This window comes from Lynx canadensis, chromosome F2 (assembly GCF_007474595.2).
Source record: "Lynx canadensis isolate LIC74 chromosome F2, mLynCan4.pri.v2, whole genome shotgun sequence".
Taxonomy (NCBI): Eukaryota; Metazoa; Chordata; class Mammalia; order Carnivora; family Felidae; genus Lynx; species Lynx canadensis.
The window spans coordinates 6,854,003-6,870,690 of NC_044320.2; the positions used below are offsets into that span (position 1 = coordinate 6,854,003).

A 16,688-nucleotide genomic window follows, 5' to 3' on the forward strand; every position below is an offset into this window, starting at 1 on the left:
TAATTCTAAGGAATTTCCTGTTGAAGCTATAAAACTTCTTGGCTTGCTTTTAGTACAAAGTATCGAGAGTTCAGTAACTCAGAGGGAGACCTAAACACGGCCCTCGGACTCACTGGCCACCCTTCCCATGTCAGCAGTGGCGCTCCCTAGCTGGCCATTCATTACCCAGGGAAACAAATACTGACTGTGGTGTCAGCCACTCTGGGGCACCTCCGGACCTGTGGCAGGACGTCTCCCATCATGGGCACCATCCACCCACCTAGTGACCTAACATTACTTTCTATACAGACTTTGTTTCCGCTTTAATGTATCGTAATCGAATTACAGCAACATTCATAAAATCATGTGCCTGACATGACATGCTGATTATTTTCCCAGTAACTTTAAAATCATCAGACCTTTATCTAAAAAAAAAGGTCTGGCTGTGTGCCACCTGCAAGCATGTTGTGAAACATTAGTGATACGTGTACTACTCTTGGGAGAACATTCCTGTAACGGAAAGAGAAAGGACTGAAATCAATAGTCACCAAGTGTGTAACTCAGGTCACTTATTAAGTCTTTCTCTGGGTCTCAGTTTTCTCAAGACTAAAATGGGGATTATCATATCCACCTTCTAAGGTTAAAGTGAACACAGAGGAGAAAGACCTCACACTCACACGGATGTGCTTAGTGAAACCGATACTGTGCAGTGTGTGCCTTTGTGCTACTTTGTGATCACAGGAGGGATCAAATATTCCTTTGCGAATTTACAATTACGAGACACACCAACTACAACACTGTGATAGTTTTTAAAGCTCTTGACCTATTTTGGCCTCGCCAAGTTACCGTTTTGTGTGTGACCGCACCTGGCATCTACTCTCCCGGCAAACTCACCGCGTCTAACGCAGTGTTACCAGCTACAGTCACTGTGCTGTGCAACGGCAAGTGTCAGTAGGATCATAAATAAAACATCCGCTGAAGAACTAATCCCATCTAATTGAGAACGAAACGGATATATTTACAAAGGGTTTCCAAGAGTGAAAACTAGGACTTCTGTGAAGACTCCAGTCCTGTCAGAGCAGGGGCAGGCAGGTCCCTGAGGGCTGAGGCCATTTAACACCTGCTCTTTTTTATTCACCAGAGCTATTCGGGAGGTGTGTCCAAAATCAGTCAATAACTAGTTCTGAACCAGCGTGTATTAGAACAATTCCAATATCATAAAGAACGGTTCCCATTTCTCTTCACAGTAACTGTCTTGACAGCTTGGTACTCATTAAATGTGTGGAGTTAGATAAACAATGCTTTGTTTTACACCACAACATCAGCACTACCAAGGTCATTACAAAAATCAATGGGGAAATGTAGCTGAACTACACCGAATTTTCTCTCACTCTGCAGGGAGTCTCATTTGTACTCTAATTTTAATACCAGGTATTTGAAAATTGGGAGAAAAAAATCCTAACTTGTAAAACCTCCTGAGAGAAACCGGTATTTGTGCAACAAAACAGCGTCCTAAAATGATTCCAGCTCATGAAGTTTAAACGTCATTACCGAAAGGGACCCCTTCCCACAGCAGGTAATAATACCCAATGGCCAGCCATAGAGGCCTGCTGTTTTGCTCTGTTCTGTTTTCAAGTGGGTTACGGCTGCTCGGTTTGCTAATCCGTTTACGGTAAATACCGACACTGGCCATGCCCTCCGCAAGGTCCCTCTCTTCTCACTCTCCCTGTAAATCATTTACTCACACACACTCTTTCCGGATTTGCTGGTGCCTTCCCTGTGTGAAATGAGAAGCAGAGTGATTTCGAACTGGGGAAGGAGAGCGGGTGTTTACTCAGCTCAACGGTGCTAACTGCCTCCCACACTGTTCCAACTGCCTGGCACGCCGACTGCCCTGGGTGCCTCCCATAAGTTATTGTGTTTGACATGCCTCCCTCTCCATGGTTCCCAGAGACTGTGGGCTTTCCTGACTCATGCAACTTTCAGGCTGGCCGTCTAAAGAAGCAGCAAAGTTGCACACGTTACAAACGGAGGCTGAGAGAGGTCAAACATCTTGCCCAAAGCCACATAACCAGCAAATATCAACGTGGGGTCTAAATACAGGTAGACCAGTCTCTTAACCACCGTGGCCCGGATCTCCAAAAGTCTTCTGTATCACATCCGTATCAGGAGAACCATTTTTGATCTTGTAACTGTGACCGTTTACATGCACGTGTAGCACGTGTACCACAGTATTAAGAAGTTATGTTTCCACGTGACACAAAACATCAGAAGTTTACGAGGATGACCACGTGTTGGCCCTCTCTGTACCTGGTGTGTTGGTTTGCTTACCCCAGGGGTGCGCGCCCTCATCCAGAGACACCACGCTGTGCTGTCTCGCCAGAGACAGAGCAAGCCGCGGTCTTACTTAAGGCTGCCATTATCTACGAGAAATTTGTAGTTTAAAGTTCGCTAGTAGCCACGTTAAAAAGAACAAGAGCGGCGCCCAGCTGGCTCGGGAGGTCAAGGGCCATCTCACAGCTCGTGAGTTCAAGCCCTGCATCGGGCTCTGTGCTCACAGCGCGGAGCCTGTTCAGTATTCTCTCTCTCTCCCTCTCTCCCTGTCCCTCCCCCACTTACCACTCTTTCTTTCCAATTAATAAACATTTTTAAAAAGCTTAAAAAAAAGGCTTGCTTAAAAAGAAACAGGTAAAATTAATTTCAGCAAGGTGTTTATTTCATCGTCTATCTCCTACGAAGTCTTCGGACGCTGCCGCGTGCCCTACACGCCCAGCACACCCACCGCGCCAGCCACACTGCAAGCACTCGGCGGGCACGTGTGCGAGCTGCCACGGTGGACAGTGCGGTCGAACCTGTGCTTGTGCTCTTTCTTCCACACCATGCGTCAAAGAACGTCTTCAGAACAGCTCTGCGATCTAAGAGGAGACCAACCAAGTAAAGAATTCGGCAGTAACACTGAACTATATGCACACGTGAGAGGACTACTGAAGTCCGAAGTTGATTTTACAGGACCTGAAGTGGCAAAGTCCAAGACTTTCAGACCACGGATCAAGTGTTCTGGGGCATTCTCTGTTAGTGAACACTAAGGCTGTGTGCTCCTTGAGAGGGGTGGTGGTGAATGCTATTTGCCGAAAGGAACTAACGTAAAATCGGAAAAATAAGGCCCCTAATTCCATCAGTCCGGTCCCACAATAATACGCAGCAGAAATGAAATTCTAGGTTTGAGAGAGGTAGTCCACGTCTGATAAGGCAATGCTTCCTGATCAGATGGGAGGCCTAATTCTTAGGGGATTCAAAAGCATCACAAAGTATTAGATTTTTGAAGACCGTGTATGGGACATACTAATTGGAATTAATTCCAGCCACTGAGGTCAAAGCAGACTGGAAAGGCAATGCAACAAAGTACAAAGAGAACGCTTTGGGGCCAAGGTGGGTTTGTACCACTGCTGAGCCTTTCGAGTGTGGATGATGAGCCATTTAACCTCTCTGAACCTGTGTGCAAGGGAATGGCATGTTTAGACTTGAATTTTGCACTATTTCGGGGCACGCTGAGAGGGGACAGAGAATTGATGTGAAGCCCACGATACAGTACCAGGCACAGAGTAAACACTCAAGTCGCTGAAGAGGACGGTGGTAGTGATTTCCTTTTCTTTTTAAGTTTATTTATTTACTTTGAGAGAGGGGGCAGGGGCAGAGAGAGGGAGAGAAAAAGAATCGGTGGTGATTTCCTTGTTAGTACTCACTTTTTGGTCCTGGGGATGATTTGAACGTTTGGTATCCTAACTGGTTTATACCAGATTTCTAATTCTGAGACATTCAGTGTTGTGCTTAAACCAAGTGTTACAGTATGTGCATACGATGGGCTGGACTGTGCCCCCACCCCAGATCGTATGTTGAAGCCCCACCCCCCAGTACCTCAGAATGGGAGCGTATTTGGAGATGGGGCCCTTAAAGAGGTGATTAAATTAAAGTGAGGCTGTGCGTGGGTCCTCATCCAATCTGACTGGTGCCATCGGAAGAGAGGAAACGTGGACATGCACAGAGACCAGAGATGCACGTGCACAGAGAAAGACCCCGTGAGGACACAGCAAGAAGGCGGCCATGTGCAAGTCAAGGGAAGAAGCCTCAGGAAAGACCAAATCCCCCAAGACCTTGACCTTGGGCTTCTAGCCTCTGTAACTGTGGGAAAATAAAATTCTATTGCCTCAGCCACCTAGACTGTGGTTATTTTGTTACGGTAACTCTAGCAAACTAATACAGTGTATAAAACCATCTTGTCAACCTCCATCATATAGCTGCTTAGTTTCCAGGAGTTTCCAGTAGAGCAGCTGCTTAGTCACACCCAGTAAGGCTATGTGTGTGTGTGGGGGGGACACGGCTGTGGGGGGGACAGCTGTTGGGGGGGCACATGGCGTGAGGGGACACGTGTAGGCAGGACCCAGGTTCAAAGTCTGCTCCTCTGCCGGTAAGCTGCGTGATCTTAGGCAAGTTGTCTAATTCTGATAAATCACAGTTTCCTTCTTCTTTGAAAGGACTGACGTGTATGTCACAGGTCATGAGGATTAGACGAACACTCAGAACACCTAACCAAGAGTGGCTTCTCAATTTGTCAACGTGTGCCACCCTCACACAATCCTCCGTCCTCCTCCAGGTATGATGAGTTGCAACACTGCAAAGATCACTTCAAAGACGGCAGACGGGGGGTTGTCAGGCAAGATGCCTCTTTAAGTGAGTCTTCCCTGACATTTAAAGGCCTCATGATGTACCAGCCTCTTAATTGGTCCCTGCCTCGAGGCTTTCCCACCTGTCAGTCCAGCCCCTCCATGGCCGTGGAATGACTCTCTGAATCCAAGTCGAAACTCACCGCGCCTCGCGTGTAACTCTCTGGGGCTCCGGGCCACCTGCTGCCCGTGGCACCGAGTCTCAGCACGTGCAGGGGGCAGAGTGCGGCCGCTCCTCCCCCCACCTCCCTGCCGCGCCTCACACCTTCTAGCTCTGCCCATGAACTGGAGTTGCAGATGGCACGTGCTGCCCCCACCGGGCCCCGCTCTTCCAGCTCGGTGAAATGCCCTTCCCTGTCTGTACCCCGGTGACTCCTACTCACCCTTCCCTTTCTCAGTGAAAGGTCCTCAGGGTTCTCAACCAGACTTTAGCGCTGCCTTCTTCGGGAAATCCCGAAGTGTTCCTCAGACCTCTCATAACGATTACCGTATTACATTACTCTTAAGTATTTTTTTCTTTTCCTTCTGGCCTGTGAGCTTTTCAAAGGGTCTTTGCCTCCATAATCTTTGTATCCCAAGCATCGAGCATCCCCGACACACACGGACATTCAACAAATTTTGGCTACATAAATGACCAAAGGGATGAACACTCGTGATCCATCATATTAACAATGCTTTCACTCTAACATTAAGACTCCGAGCTCCCTAAGTCGAGGCTCACGTTCCGGATTGCTCCTTTACTTCTCTGAGCCCTCAGTTCGCCATTTGTAAAACAGATACGTCAGCTCCTGCCGTAACCATTCAGACTCAACGAGACACAAGTAAGTAAGAGGTTTACACTCCACAGGGGATTTCTGGCAAATGGCTTCATCTTGTGCTCTGTGCTCCTTTTCTTCATCTATACAGTGAGAACGGCGCCCCATACTTGATAAAGTTGCCGGGACACTTAAATGAGATACTATGTGACGTCGTGGCTAGCATCTACCAGTGCCGGTCCCCCCAGGCTGCGCCAACACCCTCAAGGATACCAGTGTGAGGTTTCCACTCACAGAAACCAAGACCAAGTTGAGAGTCCAAGACTGAAGGGTCTCAACTGTTACAAGTTATAGGAGAAAAAAAATGTGACCTGAGCCTGAAAGGAAAAAGAATTTTATATCCTTGTCAACCTGGGTACCAGAGCTCACGAGTAACAGCAGCTGCCTGTTCAAAGTTGCCTGGTGCCACGTGAGTTCAGAAGTGGTTTATACTTCATCAAAACAACCACGCAATTTGTATTTTTTTATGCTTCATAAAGCCGCTATTTTGTTTTGTACATGTGTCTATCATTGTCCCCCACTTAGAATTTTAAACATAAAGCAAGAGGTTTCCAGGCATTTAGGAAAACATTCTGAACAGAATAAACACTGATTTCATATATCAATGAACATCAAGGTATATTATCACAAGAGGTAACTATAAAGCTCTGTTTTGCCTCTGATAACACTTACTTATTTCTGGGTAAATACTTCTTTAGAAAATGAAGCGGAGCTAACTCATTATTCACAAATATGAATTTGAAGTTGTTAGAAAACAGGATCACTGCTGCTGAGAAACAGAAACCTTCTCGGAATGCCAAGCGAAACTTCTGGGGCTTTCCTCCTGAGGCACTGACAACGCAGGGTATTTCCACATTGTTCATGTGATTTGGGGCACTTGAAGAGCCACAGACTTTGAAGACATTGTTTTTCCTTAGAATACACTGAACACTGAGTTAAAACTTTAGAGTAAATAAAACTTCAATTTTTATTTTTCAAGCTTCATTGCTTTAACACTACAATAAGTTCTGGAGGGGTGATGCATGCTAGTTGCTAAGACGGAGAGGGCCTCTCCAATTAAAACAAACAAGAAACAAAGCAAGCCAAGTCAAATTACCCTCATTGTCTGATCACCATCCGGTTCCCAGAGTGCATAAACGTGGAAGGGCACAAGTGTCTGTTAACAGGGTCCAGTCAGAGATGGTCTCTTACCTTTGGGCAGGGGTGCTATAGCTGTTATCATAGGAATCATAACTCTGTTCGTCATAAGCAGTGCCATAACCATCATCATAGTCCTACAATAAAACAGGAGAAGTATAAAAAAGTTCAGAAAAGTTTCTGGACAAAAAGAACCACTCTGCTTTTAGTGACTCTTTATTAACTCAGCTAACATTTAACTCCACATCTAATTATAGTGTAAAGAAAAATATTAAGAGTGACATCAGTGAAAATGACAAGAACTTCCAAAAATTCTCTCTGTAAAAGCAAAAAGAAACTGGCAAAAATTGTTAGAATCAACAGTTTCAAAACTCTGGAAATTAACAAAAGGTTTGCAGAGATCTAAGGAGCATTTATTTTTAAAAATTTGGCTGAACCTTGGTAGGAGCAGTGAGCTCTGTGATGTTTTAATGAGCCCTATTCCCACCCTTCACTCCCTGCTCTGCAGGAGCCTTGAAAACCCACAGCCTTGACCACAGTGGACTCCAGCAGGCTGAGGGCCACTGCAGGAGGAGAACAGGGCGGGGCTCTTTCAACCTCATTCCCTGAGGACTGCATTTGACCTGGCTTGGACTCATCCAGTGCAAAAAGCCTTTTCCCTGAGGGTATTTAAAGAAAATAAATAGAGGCAATTACATAAGATTTCAGCTACTTGAGGTGGTTGGAGCAAACAACAGTCTAATCAAAAGCCACCTAGAAAAGGGCCAGGATGAGATATCCATTCTCCCTTTGAAAAGCTCTGACATACTCCTGGGAATCTAGAAGGCTACATAGCTGCACAGTGCCATGTACAGGCCAAGGAAAGACCTGGGAGGACCCTAGGCTCTCTCCTCAGGATGACCCTGCGCTTCTCACAAGAAGGAAAGGCAAGGTCAAGGAAAGAGTTAGTTGTAAACCAACTGGCTGAGTTTTAAAGACCTGCTGTTCCAACCTGCTTGGTACTCAGTCTCCAGGCATTCGATAAAATCACCGTCCGATCATTAGCTGACCACTAAGGTGACAGATAGGAAACACTTCAGTGATAACTCATAATAAATATAAACTTTACAAAATGAGTTTGGAAAAGTCACTAAATAAAAAAAGGAAAACAGAAAATACTGGGAGGAAGGAGAATTTGATTTCCATAGCTGACACACTAAATGTCCAGTCTTAGTAAAAAAGATTAGGTGATATGAAAAGGAACACAAAAGTATGGTTCATACAACGAGAAAAAAGTAATCACCAGAAATGGTCCCTGAGGAAGACAAGACACTGGACTTACTAGCCAAAGACTTTAAATCAGTTATTTTAAATATATTTTAAAAACTAAAGGATACTCTGTGTCTACAGAACTAAAGGATAATAACAATGCCTCACTAAATATAGATATAAAAATAGTAAAGAATCCAAAGTAATTCTTGAGTGGTAAAGTATAACTGGAAGGGAAAATTCACCAGAGAGGTTCAACAGCAGATATAACCATGCAGAAGACAGAGTAAGTAAACCTGAAGAAAGATGAATTGAGATTATCCATTCTGAGGAAGAAGATACAAAAGGATAAGGAAAAGTGAACAGGGTCCCAGAGACCTGTGAAACACCATCAAACAGGAACATATGCATAATGAGATACCCAGAAGGAGAGGAAAATAAGAAGCAAAAAGATTAGAAAGAGAAATAATGGCTAAACACTTGCCAAATTTGATGAAAAACCTTATCTACACAACCAAGAAGCTCAAAACACTGAAAGTAAGGTAAGCTCAAAGAGACCCACACCTAGAAACATCATCAAAATGTTGAAAGACAAAGACAAAGAGAAGCTCTTAAAGCAGCAAGACAGAAGCCGCTCATCATGTGAAAGAGAGTATCAATAATATCAAAAGCTGATTTCTCAAGAAAAACCATGGAGGCCAGAAGACAATGGGATTCCACTTTTCAAGTACTAGAAGCAAGAGACTGTCAACTAAGAATTCTATAACCAGCAGAACTATCCTTCAAAAAATGGAAAAATTTGGGGCTCCTGGGTGGCTCAGTTGGTTAAGCGTTCAACTTCAGCCAGGTCACGATCTCACGGTTCGTGGGTTGGAGCCCCACATCGGACTCTGTGCTGACAACTCAGAGCCTGGAGCCTGCTTTGGATTCTGTGTCTCCCTCTCTCTCTGCCCCTCCCTCTCTCTCTCTCAAAAATAAATAAAATGTTAAAAAAATTTTTTTAAATGGAAAAATTAATATATTCTCGGGTAAGCAAAAACAGAATTCAACAGCAGACATGTTCTACACAAAAGAGTAAAAGAAGTCTTTAATGTAAAGTGAAAAGTCATTAGATAGTAACTTGAGTCCACATGAAAAAATAAGTAACACTGATACAGATAGCTACTTAGGGAAATACAAAACTATAGTTGTGTTTTTGTAGTAACTTTTTTTTCTCCTATTTGATTTAAAAACCAACTGAATGAAGAACTAATTATAATTGTGTTGATGGACACACGATGTATGGAAGCTGCAATCTTCATGGCAGTGACAATACAAAGGTGGGCAGGTGAGGACGGAGCTAAAGAGAAGCAAAGTTTTTGTGTCCTGTTAAAATTAAGTTGGTATAATTCTGAGAAAGACTGATATAAATTAGAAAATAAATTGTAATCTGCAGGGCAGGCTAAGAAAATAATTTAAAAAAAAACATAAAAAGTAGAAAAAGAAATGGTAATGGGGTTAAAGTGATACAATAAACAAATACCTAACAACAAAAGGGGAGAGTAAGGTACCAAAAAGACATAAGACATAGGGTAAAACAAAAAAGCAAAGTGAGAGATGTAAATCCTACCTTATCAGTAATTACACTAAATGTAAATGGATTAAACTAAGTAGAATAAATTAAAAGGCAGAAAATGGCATTCTGCTTAAAAAGAAAGATCCAACCATATGCTGTCTACGAGAGACACACTTTAGATTCAAAGATAAAAATAAATTGAAAAGGAAGAAAGAAGATATACCAAACCGTGGAAATATGAATCAAAAGAGAACTACCGTAGCTGCACTAATATCAGACAAAACAGACTTTAAGACAAAAACTGTCACCAGAGAAAAAGGACATTTACTTATAATGATAAAAGAGTCAAGTCTATCAAGATGATAATTCAAAAATGTATGCAAATATATACACACATAAATAATAATAGAGCTCAAAGTACATGAAGTAAAAAATGACAGAATTACCAGGAGAAATAGACAATTTAACCATAATAATTGGGAACTTCAATATCACACTCTCCAAAATAAAAATAATGCCTGAAAAAAGGATCAAAGAAGAAATAGAAGATTTGAACAATACAAATCAATTATACCTAACAGACAATTATAGAACTAACATACATCTATAGAACACTCTACCCAGTAAGGGTAAAATGCACATTCTTTTTCATTACATAGGGAACATTCCAGAGGACAGACCCTACATTTCTCCAATTCAAAATTTACTACAAAGCTAAGTAATCACAACAGTGAGGTACTGGTAGAGACACAGATCAACAGAATGAGACTGAGAGCACAGAAATAAAACCCTCACATTTATGGTCAATTCATTTCCAACAGGGTGCCAAGACAACTGAATGGTGAACAGTACAGTCTTTTCAGTATATGGTGTGAGAACAAATGGATATCCACATGCAAATGAATGAAGCTGGACTGTTACCTCACACCATATACAAAAATTAATGCAAAATGCAACATGCATCTAAGTATACAAGATAAAACTACAAAACTCTTAGAAGAAAACATAGATGTAGATCTTTGTGATTTTGGATCAGTCATTAGTTTCTTAGATATGCCAGCAAAAGCACAAACAACCAAAGAAAATATAGATAATAGATACCTAATAGATAATATAGATATATCTAATAGAAAATATAGACCATCAAAATTAGAAACTTATGCATCAAAGGATGCTAGCAAGAAAATGAAAAGACTATCCATGGGACAGGAGAAAAATATTTCCAAATCACATATCTGATTATGGTCTAATATTCAGAATGTAAAAAGAGCTCTTACAACTCAACAATAAAAAGAAAACCCAGCAAGAGCAAAAGCCATCTTCCTTAGTTCTATGGAGACAGACTTCAAACTGAGGACATTCTGCAGATAAAATAACAAGCACACAATGGTTATTTTAAAAGCACTGTGGAATTCAAAAAGGTCTAGAGAAATGGTCATTTTGTAAGATAAAATTGGATATATTACAATGGCATCTATGTCCATGAACGTGTGAATCCTACCCTAAAACTGATTACTAAGTTTCTGGTGTTAGTCAATTACATAATGACTTTGGACTTCACTGGTATTTATTTAATATTTAAATGAGCCTGAAAATAACATCTAAGTATTTTGGAACATCGGTATTATCAATGCTAATCAATTTAACGATCACCACCGGATCTGTGGAAGCAGAGAAATGTGGCCAAGGGGTAAGAGAAAGGACCTGGAGTTAGATGGGCTTCCATAATTTACTATCGATGATTTTACTCAGGCTCATTCACATCTCAGAATCTGTTTCTTTACCTGTCACCTGTGAATCCCTTAAGTATTTTGAAAGGATGAGAAATTATATATACACATATATGTACATATTCCAGCAAAATGCCTGACCTATATTAAGAACTTTATGAAGGATAGCATATAATTAACTATTTTACTAAAGCATTACTCATGGAGACCTCTGTCCTGTATTTCTAAAATTATACAACAGAGGAAGAACACCAGAAGCCACTGTATGAGAGGGTATGAGCCAAATAATTGATTTTAAAGTGATTGCCTTAGTTATTCTCTCTTCATAAGCATCTATTAAATACTAAACCTCAATTTACTTGGCTTAGGAAAACATAAATATCTAAATAGGAGGTTATATTATAATGTGTTCCATCTTGGAACATGAGTATCAATACTAAGAGATCGTACTGTCTTTGCAGGAATAAGGCATATACATTTTCTACATGATCACGTTATTTTTAAATATTTTTTCACAAAGGAGGAACTTAATATTTGTTGAACAGCTATGTGTCCAGTACTTCTTGCAGAAGATAGAACAGAATATTCTACAGGGGCAGAGGAAGAATAAAAGTGAAGGACAGTTAGCACACAATATACAAACCATCGTGTTCCCCATAGTACCTAAAGGCGGATTAGTAATTTGGTGATCTTCCAAAGACCAATGCAAGAAGGAGAAAGCTATCAGACAAGATACAGACAAAACAAAAACAAAATTGATATGATTTTAATAATGAGGTAAGTCATATGAGGCAGGTATTACTGATAATTCTGGTGAATTAATAAATTAAAAGAAGCCGGTGTTCCTAATGGAAAGAGTAAGATTTTTAATTTTTTTAACGTTTGTTTACTTTTGAGAGAAAGAGGCACAGTGTGAGTGGGACAGGGGCAGAGAGAGAGGGAGACACAGAATCGGAAGCAGGCCCCAGGCTCTGAGCTGGCAGCACAGAGCCTGCTGCGGGGCTTGACCTCACTCACTAGTGGTGAGATCATGACCTGAGCTCAAGTCAGACGCTTAACCAACTGAGCCACCCACGCGCCCCAGGAGTATTATTGTTAAATTAAAAACCCAAACCTCCACTTGGCGCCTACCCTGTTCCTGGCACTCTGTCAGCACCATGAACTGAAAAGGAGCGCCACTGTCTAGTGAGTACTCTGGCATGAGGTGGCGCGAGACAGGGGACAGGCCACTAAAGAGATACTGATAATGCAACATGTCAAATGCCGTGGCAAAGGCGAGGTGGCGCTGTGCACTGAGGTGGCACAGAACTGCCCAGCAGGGAGCGGGAAGGGACAGGGAAAACTGTCAGAAATGCCAACGCCAGCATTTAGTTTCAAAAGCAGGGAAAAGCAAAAGTCCTGGAAACATGCACGAAAAATAAGCATTTGGCAGAATGGACAGCAGGTGCAGAACAGTGGAGGTACAGACACCTGAGAACCTTCCTCGTCCAGGAAAGCCAACGGCTTGTTGTGGGTACACTGCAGGACGCCAGTGGAAGAATGGAGAGCAAGGAAACAGAGAATCCCATGAAGCGGTTAGTGAATGGCCCAGTCACGGTGCGTGGGTTGGGGTTCTGAGTGACATGATCCACCTTATGGTTTAGAACTCGTTCTCGGGTACCGGGGTGGGGGAATGGAACGGCAAGGGTGGATCTGGAGGGCTTGTTACCTAGGTCACTGCACTGGGCAGTTTGGCGATGTGGAGCTCACGGTTTCGTCAGTAATTTGGTCGTAGCTTGGGAAGAATATGGCTTCGCCAAGTTAGGAATTCTACTTCTAAGCTTATTTAAAGAATCGAGATTGTAAGTGACTGGAACTTTCTTCAAAAACTAAAATGTGAAGTGCTATACTACACTTTTAGCCTTACAGACTCATTCCTTGTTCAATTATTCCATCAGATGTTACAATGCTAGAAATTTATTTGAATTTTCAAATGGTTTAGGTCATTGAATTAATTGACTTTCATGTTTTTACACTGAAGATTTTAAAAGATTAAATTTGCAGTCCTCACATGATTTCTTTCATGATGATTTCACAGGTGGATTTGGCCAGAGGGACGCACTTCCGCTCTCTATTCAATGGACAACACTTGAAAGCTGTGGGAAGTGTGAAGGAAAATGTGACAGGAGAGAAGGAGGAAAAGCTGAGTGTAGGTGCAAATACATTCAGAAGTTTCTAGGAGGGGGTAGAGGGGATTCTTGGGGATCATCTGCCACCTTGCTGCAGGCAACAGATGAAGTCACTGGCAGACAACAATTGGGGGGCTTAATCGGAAAGGACTCCGTGTTGGTTGCCATAATGAGGAAAGGCAGGGCGGGGGGATGGGTAAGAGTCCCTTAACATTAGGCTTCTTTGTCTGAGGACTGATCTGGGGGTCAGCAGCCACCCTTTTTTTCTGAATGCTCTTACTGTTTCCAACTACTTGTTGCTTGTTTTCTTACTCATATCGTTTGAATATTAAGAAATTCCTCTTAGGGGCGCCTGGGTGGCGCAGTCGGTTAAGCGTCCGACTTCAGCCAGGTCACGATCTCGCGGTCCGTGAGTTCGAGCCCCGCGTCGGGCTCTGGGCTGATGGCTCGGAGCCTGGAGCCTGTTTCCGATTCTGTGTCTCCCTCTCTCTCTGCCCCTCCCCCGTTCATGCTCTGTCTCTCTCTGTCCCAAAAATAAATAAACGTTGGAAAAAAAAAAAAAAAAAAGAAATTCCTCTTGGGGGGGGGGGGGGCAAGATGGCAGAACAGCATGGAAGCTTTTTGTGTGTCTCGCGTCCATGAAATACAGCCAGACCAACACTACACCATCCCACACACCTGGAAGAAATTCCTCTTTAGATTTTTCTGAGGCCAAGGCAGGAATTTTAAAAAACAGTGAATGCGTTGTCCGTTACAAGTTAACACGCGATCGGGTAGAACCATAAATCTAGTATAGAGGGGATACACGGATTCAGTTCAGTCATCCAGCTAACCCCGGACTCTACAAAGCCTGCCAGGACCTGGGAGGGGGAACTCACTAGGTCCCTGGGGGCAGCGCTCAGACATGTCAAACAACTGTCTTTACACCTGAAATCTCTGTGTAATTTCTCACATGTGTGTATTTTCTCCTAGAGAACACTGGCCCTTGTGACATGGCCCCAGGCAACACGTTGTCCTCATTTTCTGCCATGTGTGTGCTGCTTCCTACAAGTCTGTGACCACCCATCTCTGAAGAAATTTCTCACGGTGAGGCTCAAAGGACTCTCCTCTCCTACCGTATCTTCTCAGTCCCATGAAACCAGCGTCTGTCACACCCGTGTGACGCCCAGGTCGGATCGGACACACACACCTCCACTGAGTGTGTGGCAATGACTGGCTCCTGGCCTCCCCCGCTGTTGTGAACACGGATTGTGTCTTGCTTATTCTTTCACACAGGGTGGGGGCAGGGCCCGGAGCGCAGGAAGGATAGCTCGATAAATCAATGCTCATTCGATTGCTGGACGGAGTGCCTGCAGAGGAAAAAGCGTGCCAGACCCACCCCCACCCGGTCCCGTCTCCTGCCTGAGCGTGCCTTCACCTATGCCCTCCCAGGGCCACTCCTCCGTGACCCCACGCGAAGACAGCGGGCGTTTATGAACCTGTTTATGCTAAGAACCTAATGCATTTGCTCTGGGAGAAGCTTAAGAGAGCTCCCGGACATCATTAAAATGCAAGCACAGATGTTTCATCTCCTTCGCTGCACTTTTCAAACAGGGCTCTGGACCTGCAAATGGGCAGCACAGGAGACACCGCCCTAATGAGATGCTAACAAACCGCTGGTCTGCACAAGGCTCTGAAGGCACCTTCACCTGGACAGAGCCCGTGCCTCTCGCCTTCCCATCCCACCGACCATTCTGCCTGGCAGGAAACCTTTATCTCCTCAGCCTCCCTTGTACATACCCCCCCCCACCCCGCCCCCGACTCTATTCCTAAGGTAACTAACTGCGTTAGAATCATCCAGAAGTTCTCAGCTGGACTAGTACAATATTCTAACTCATCTGCCTGGAAGAGCTTCCTTATCTAAACCCTAAACCTTCCTCCAGAATTATTCACCAAAATGCTCATCTGAGTGTGCTGCTTCCCTGCATACAAATCTCCAATTTCCACCCCTCCTGTTCCTACAAAATAAGGAACAAATTCCTAAGCCTCTCACCGTCTTGCCTCAGCAACTTACCCGAGACAGCACAGGACGAGCTTCCACACCTCCCTGAGGACCCAGAAGAAGCCTTGCCGTTTCATGCTGCAAATTCTATGTACCTGCGGTTCTTTCTGACATCCCCTTTTTTAGGCTTTCCAACAGAAGACATCAGGCTGAAATTTCACCCCTCTGTGCTTCCATGATCACTGATAACTTGCTTACACGAGGGACCTCGAATTACCCCTCTGCCTCCCTTCTTCCCTATGAGTCTGCGAGGTCCTCAAGGGTACGGCCAAGGCCTTGCTCGTTCCCTTGTATTGTCAAGGTCTGGCACATAGGAGGCTTACAGTGACCGTATTGAATGAACGAATGAATGACAACAAAAATTAACTACAGGCCAAGTGGCAGGAAATAGAGCTTCTTTAGGATAAACGCAAATAAAAGAGACAGCGTAGGATAAAATGCAATACTGATTAAAATATGATGGATTTTGACGAGACCTCACCTGAATTCTTCTGTCAAATATTACCACCACTCTTGCATTCCCTATCCTCAGAGAAAAAAATTCCCTTTTAAAACCCTGTGTTCTATTTCTTAAAGTCAGAACATTATTCAAAACAGAAAACTTGGACAAGAGGTAAATGTATATCAATATAAATTCTTGCCTCAATAAAGAAAACCTATTTATTCAATAAGCTATGCCTCTGAGTTTTTTATCTTTGATGATGAAGATGTCTACGTGGAGTTTAACTGACCGGGTGACCTGGACATTTGGTAGACGCCAGAGCTACGGGAGGAGAAACATGTTCTCCCACAGGTAGAAATTCTTCGTTTGCGTACCCGACCTATAAAACTCCAACCGACACATGGCCAAATACCAAAGAAATCTTGCTTTTGAAAAGAAGAGATTTTCCAGGATAAAGGAAACGGCATGGCCTATTTTTAATTCTATTTCTGTCACAAGCAAAATCAAGCATAACATTTAAGCTGGGAAAAGCCATTTTAAACAGAAGAATTCACAAAAGACAGTGAGTGATTTTAAAAGTAATGTTTTGGTTTTGAGCCCTTTTAAAAGGAAACAATTACCCTATATAACACCTCACTCCAATTAGGGTGATATCTGGTCATTTCCAAATGCAGAAAGTTTTCATTCATAATACAGTACTAAAGCTTATTAAAATCTATAGTCTTTTAATGATTGAGTTTATTAAACAAACATTAAGCTAAAGACAGTCTTTTGAGAACTGCATTTTCCCTGCGTTCTGAGTACTAATATTCTTGCCAAGTATCACCAATGACCACGAACATATCACCGAAA

At 43.1% G+C, this 16,688-nt stretch overlaps 1 protein-coding gene across 1 annotated transcript in view; it reads right to left on the reverse strand.

The window, feature by feature from the left end:
• The window catches only part of KHDRBS3 (KH RNA binding domain containing, signal transduction associated 3), a 127,777-nt gene that overhangs the window by 36,043 nt on the left and 75,046 nt on the right, over window positions 1–16,688 (reverse strand). The window contains exon 8 of the mRNA XM_032591973.1: window positions 6,707–6,789. Coding sequence (XP_032447864.1) covers window positions 6,707–6,789 — 83 coding nt within the window. The remainder of the gene's footprint in view (window positions 1–6,706; window positions 6,790–16,688) is intronic.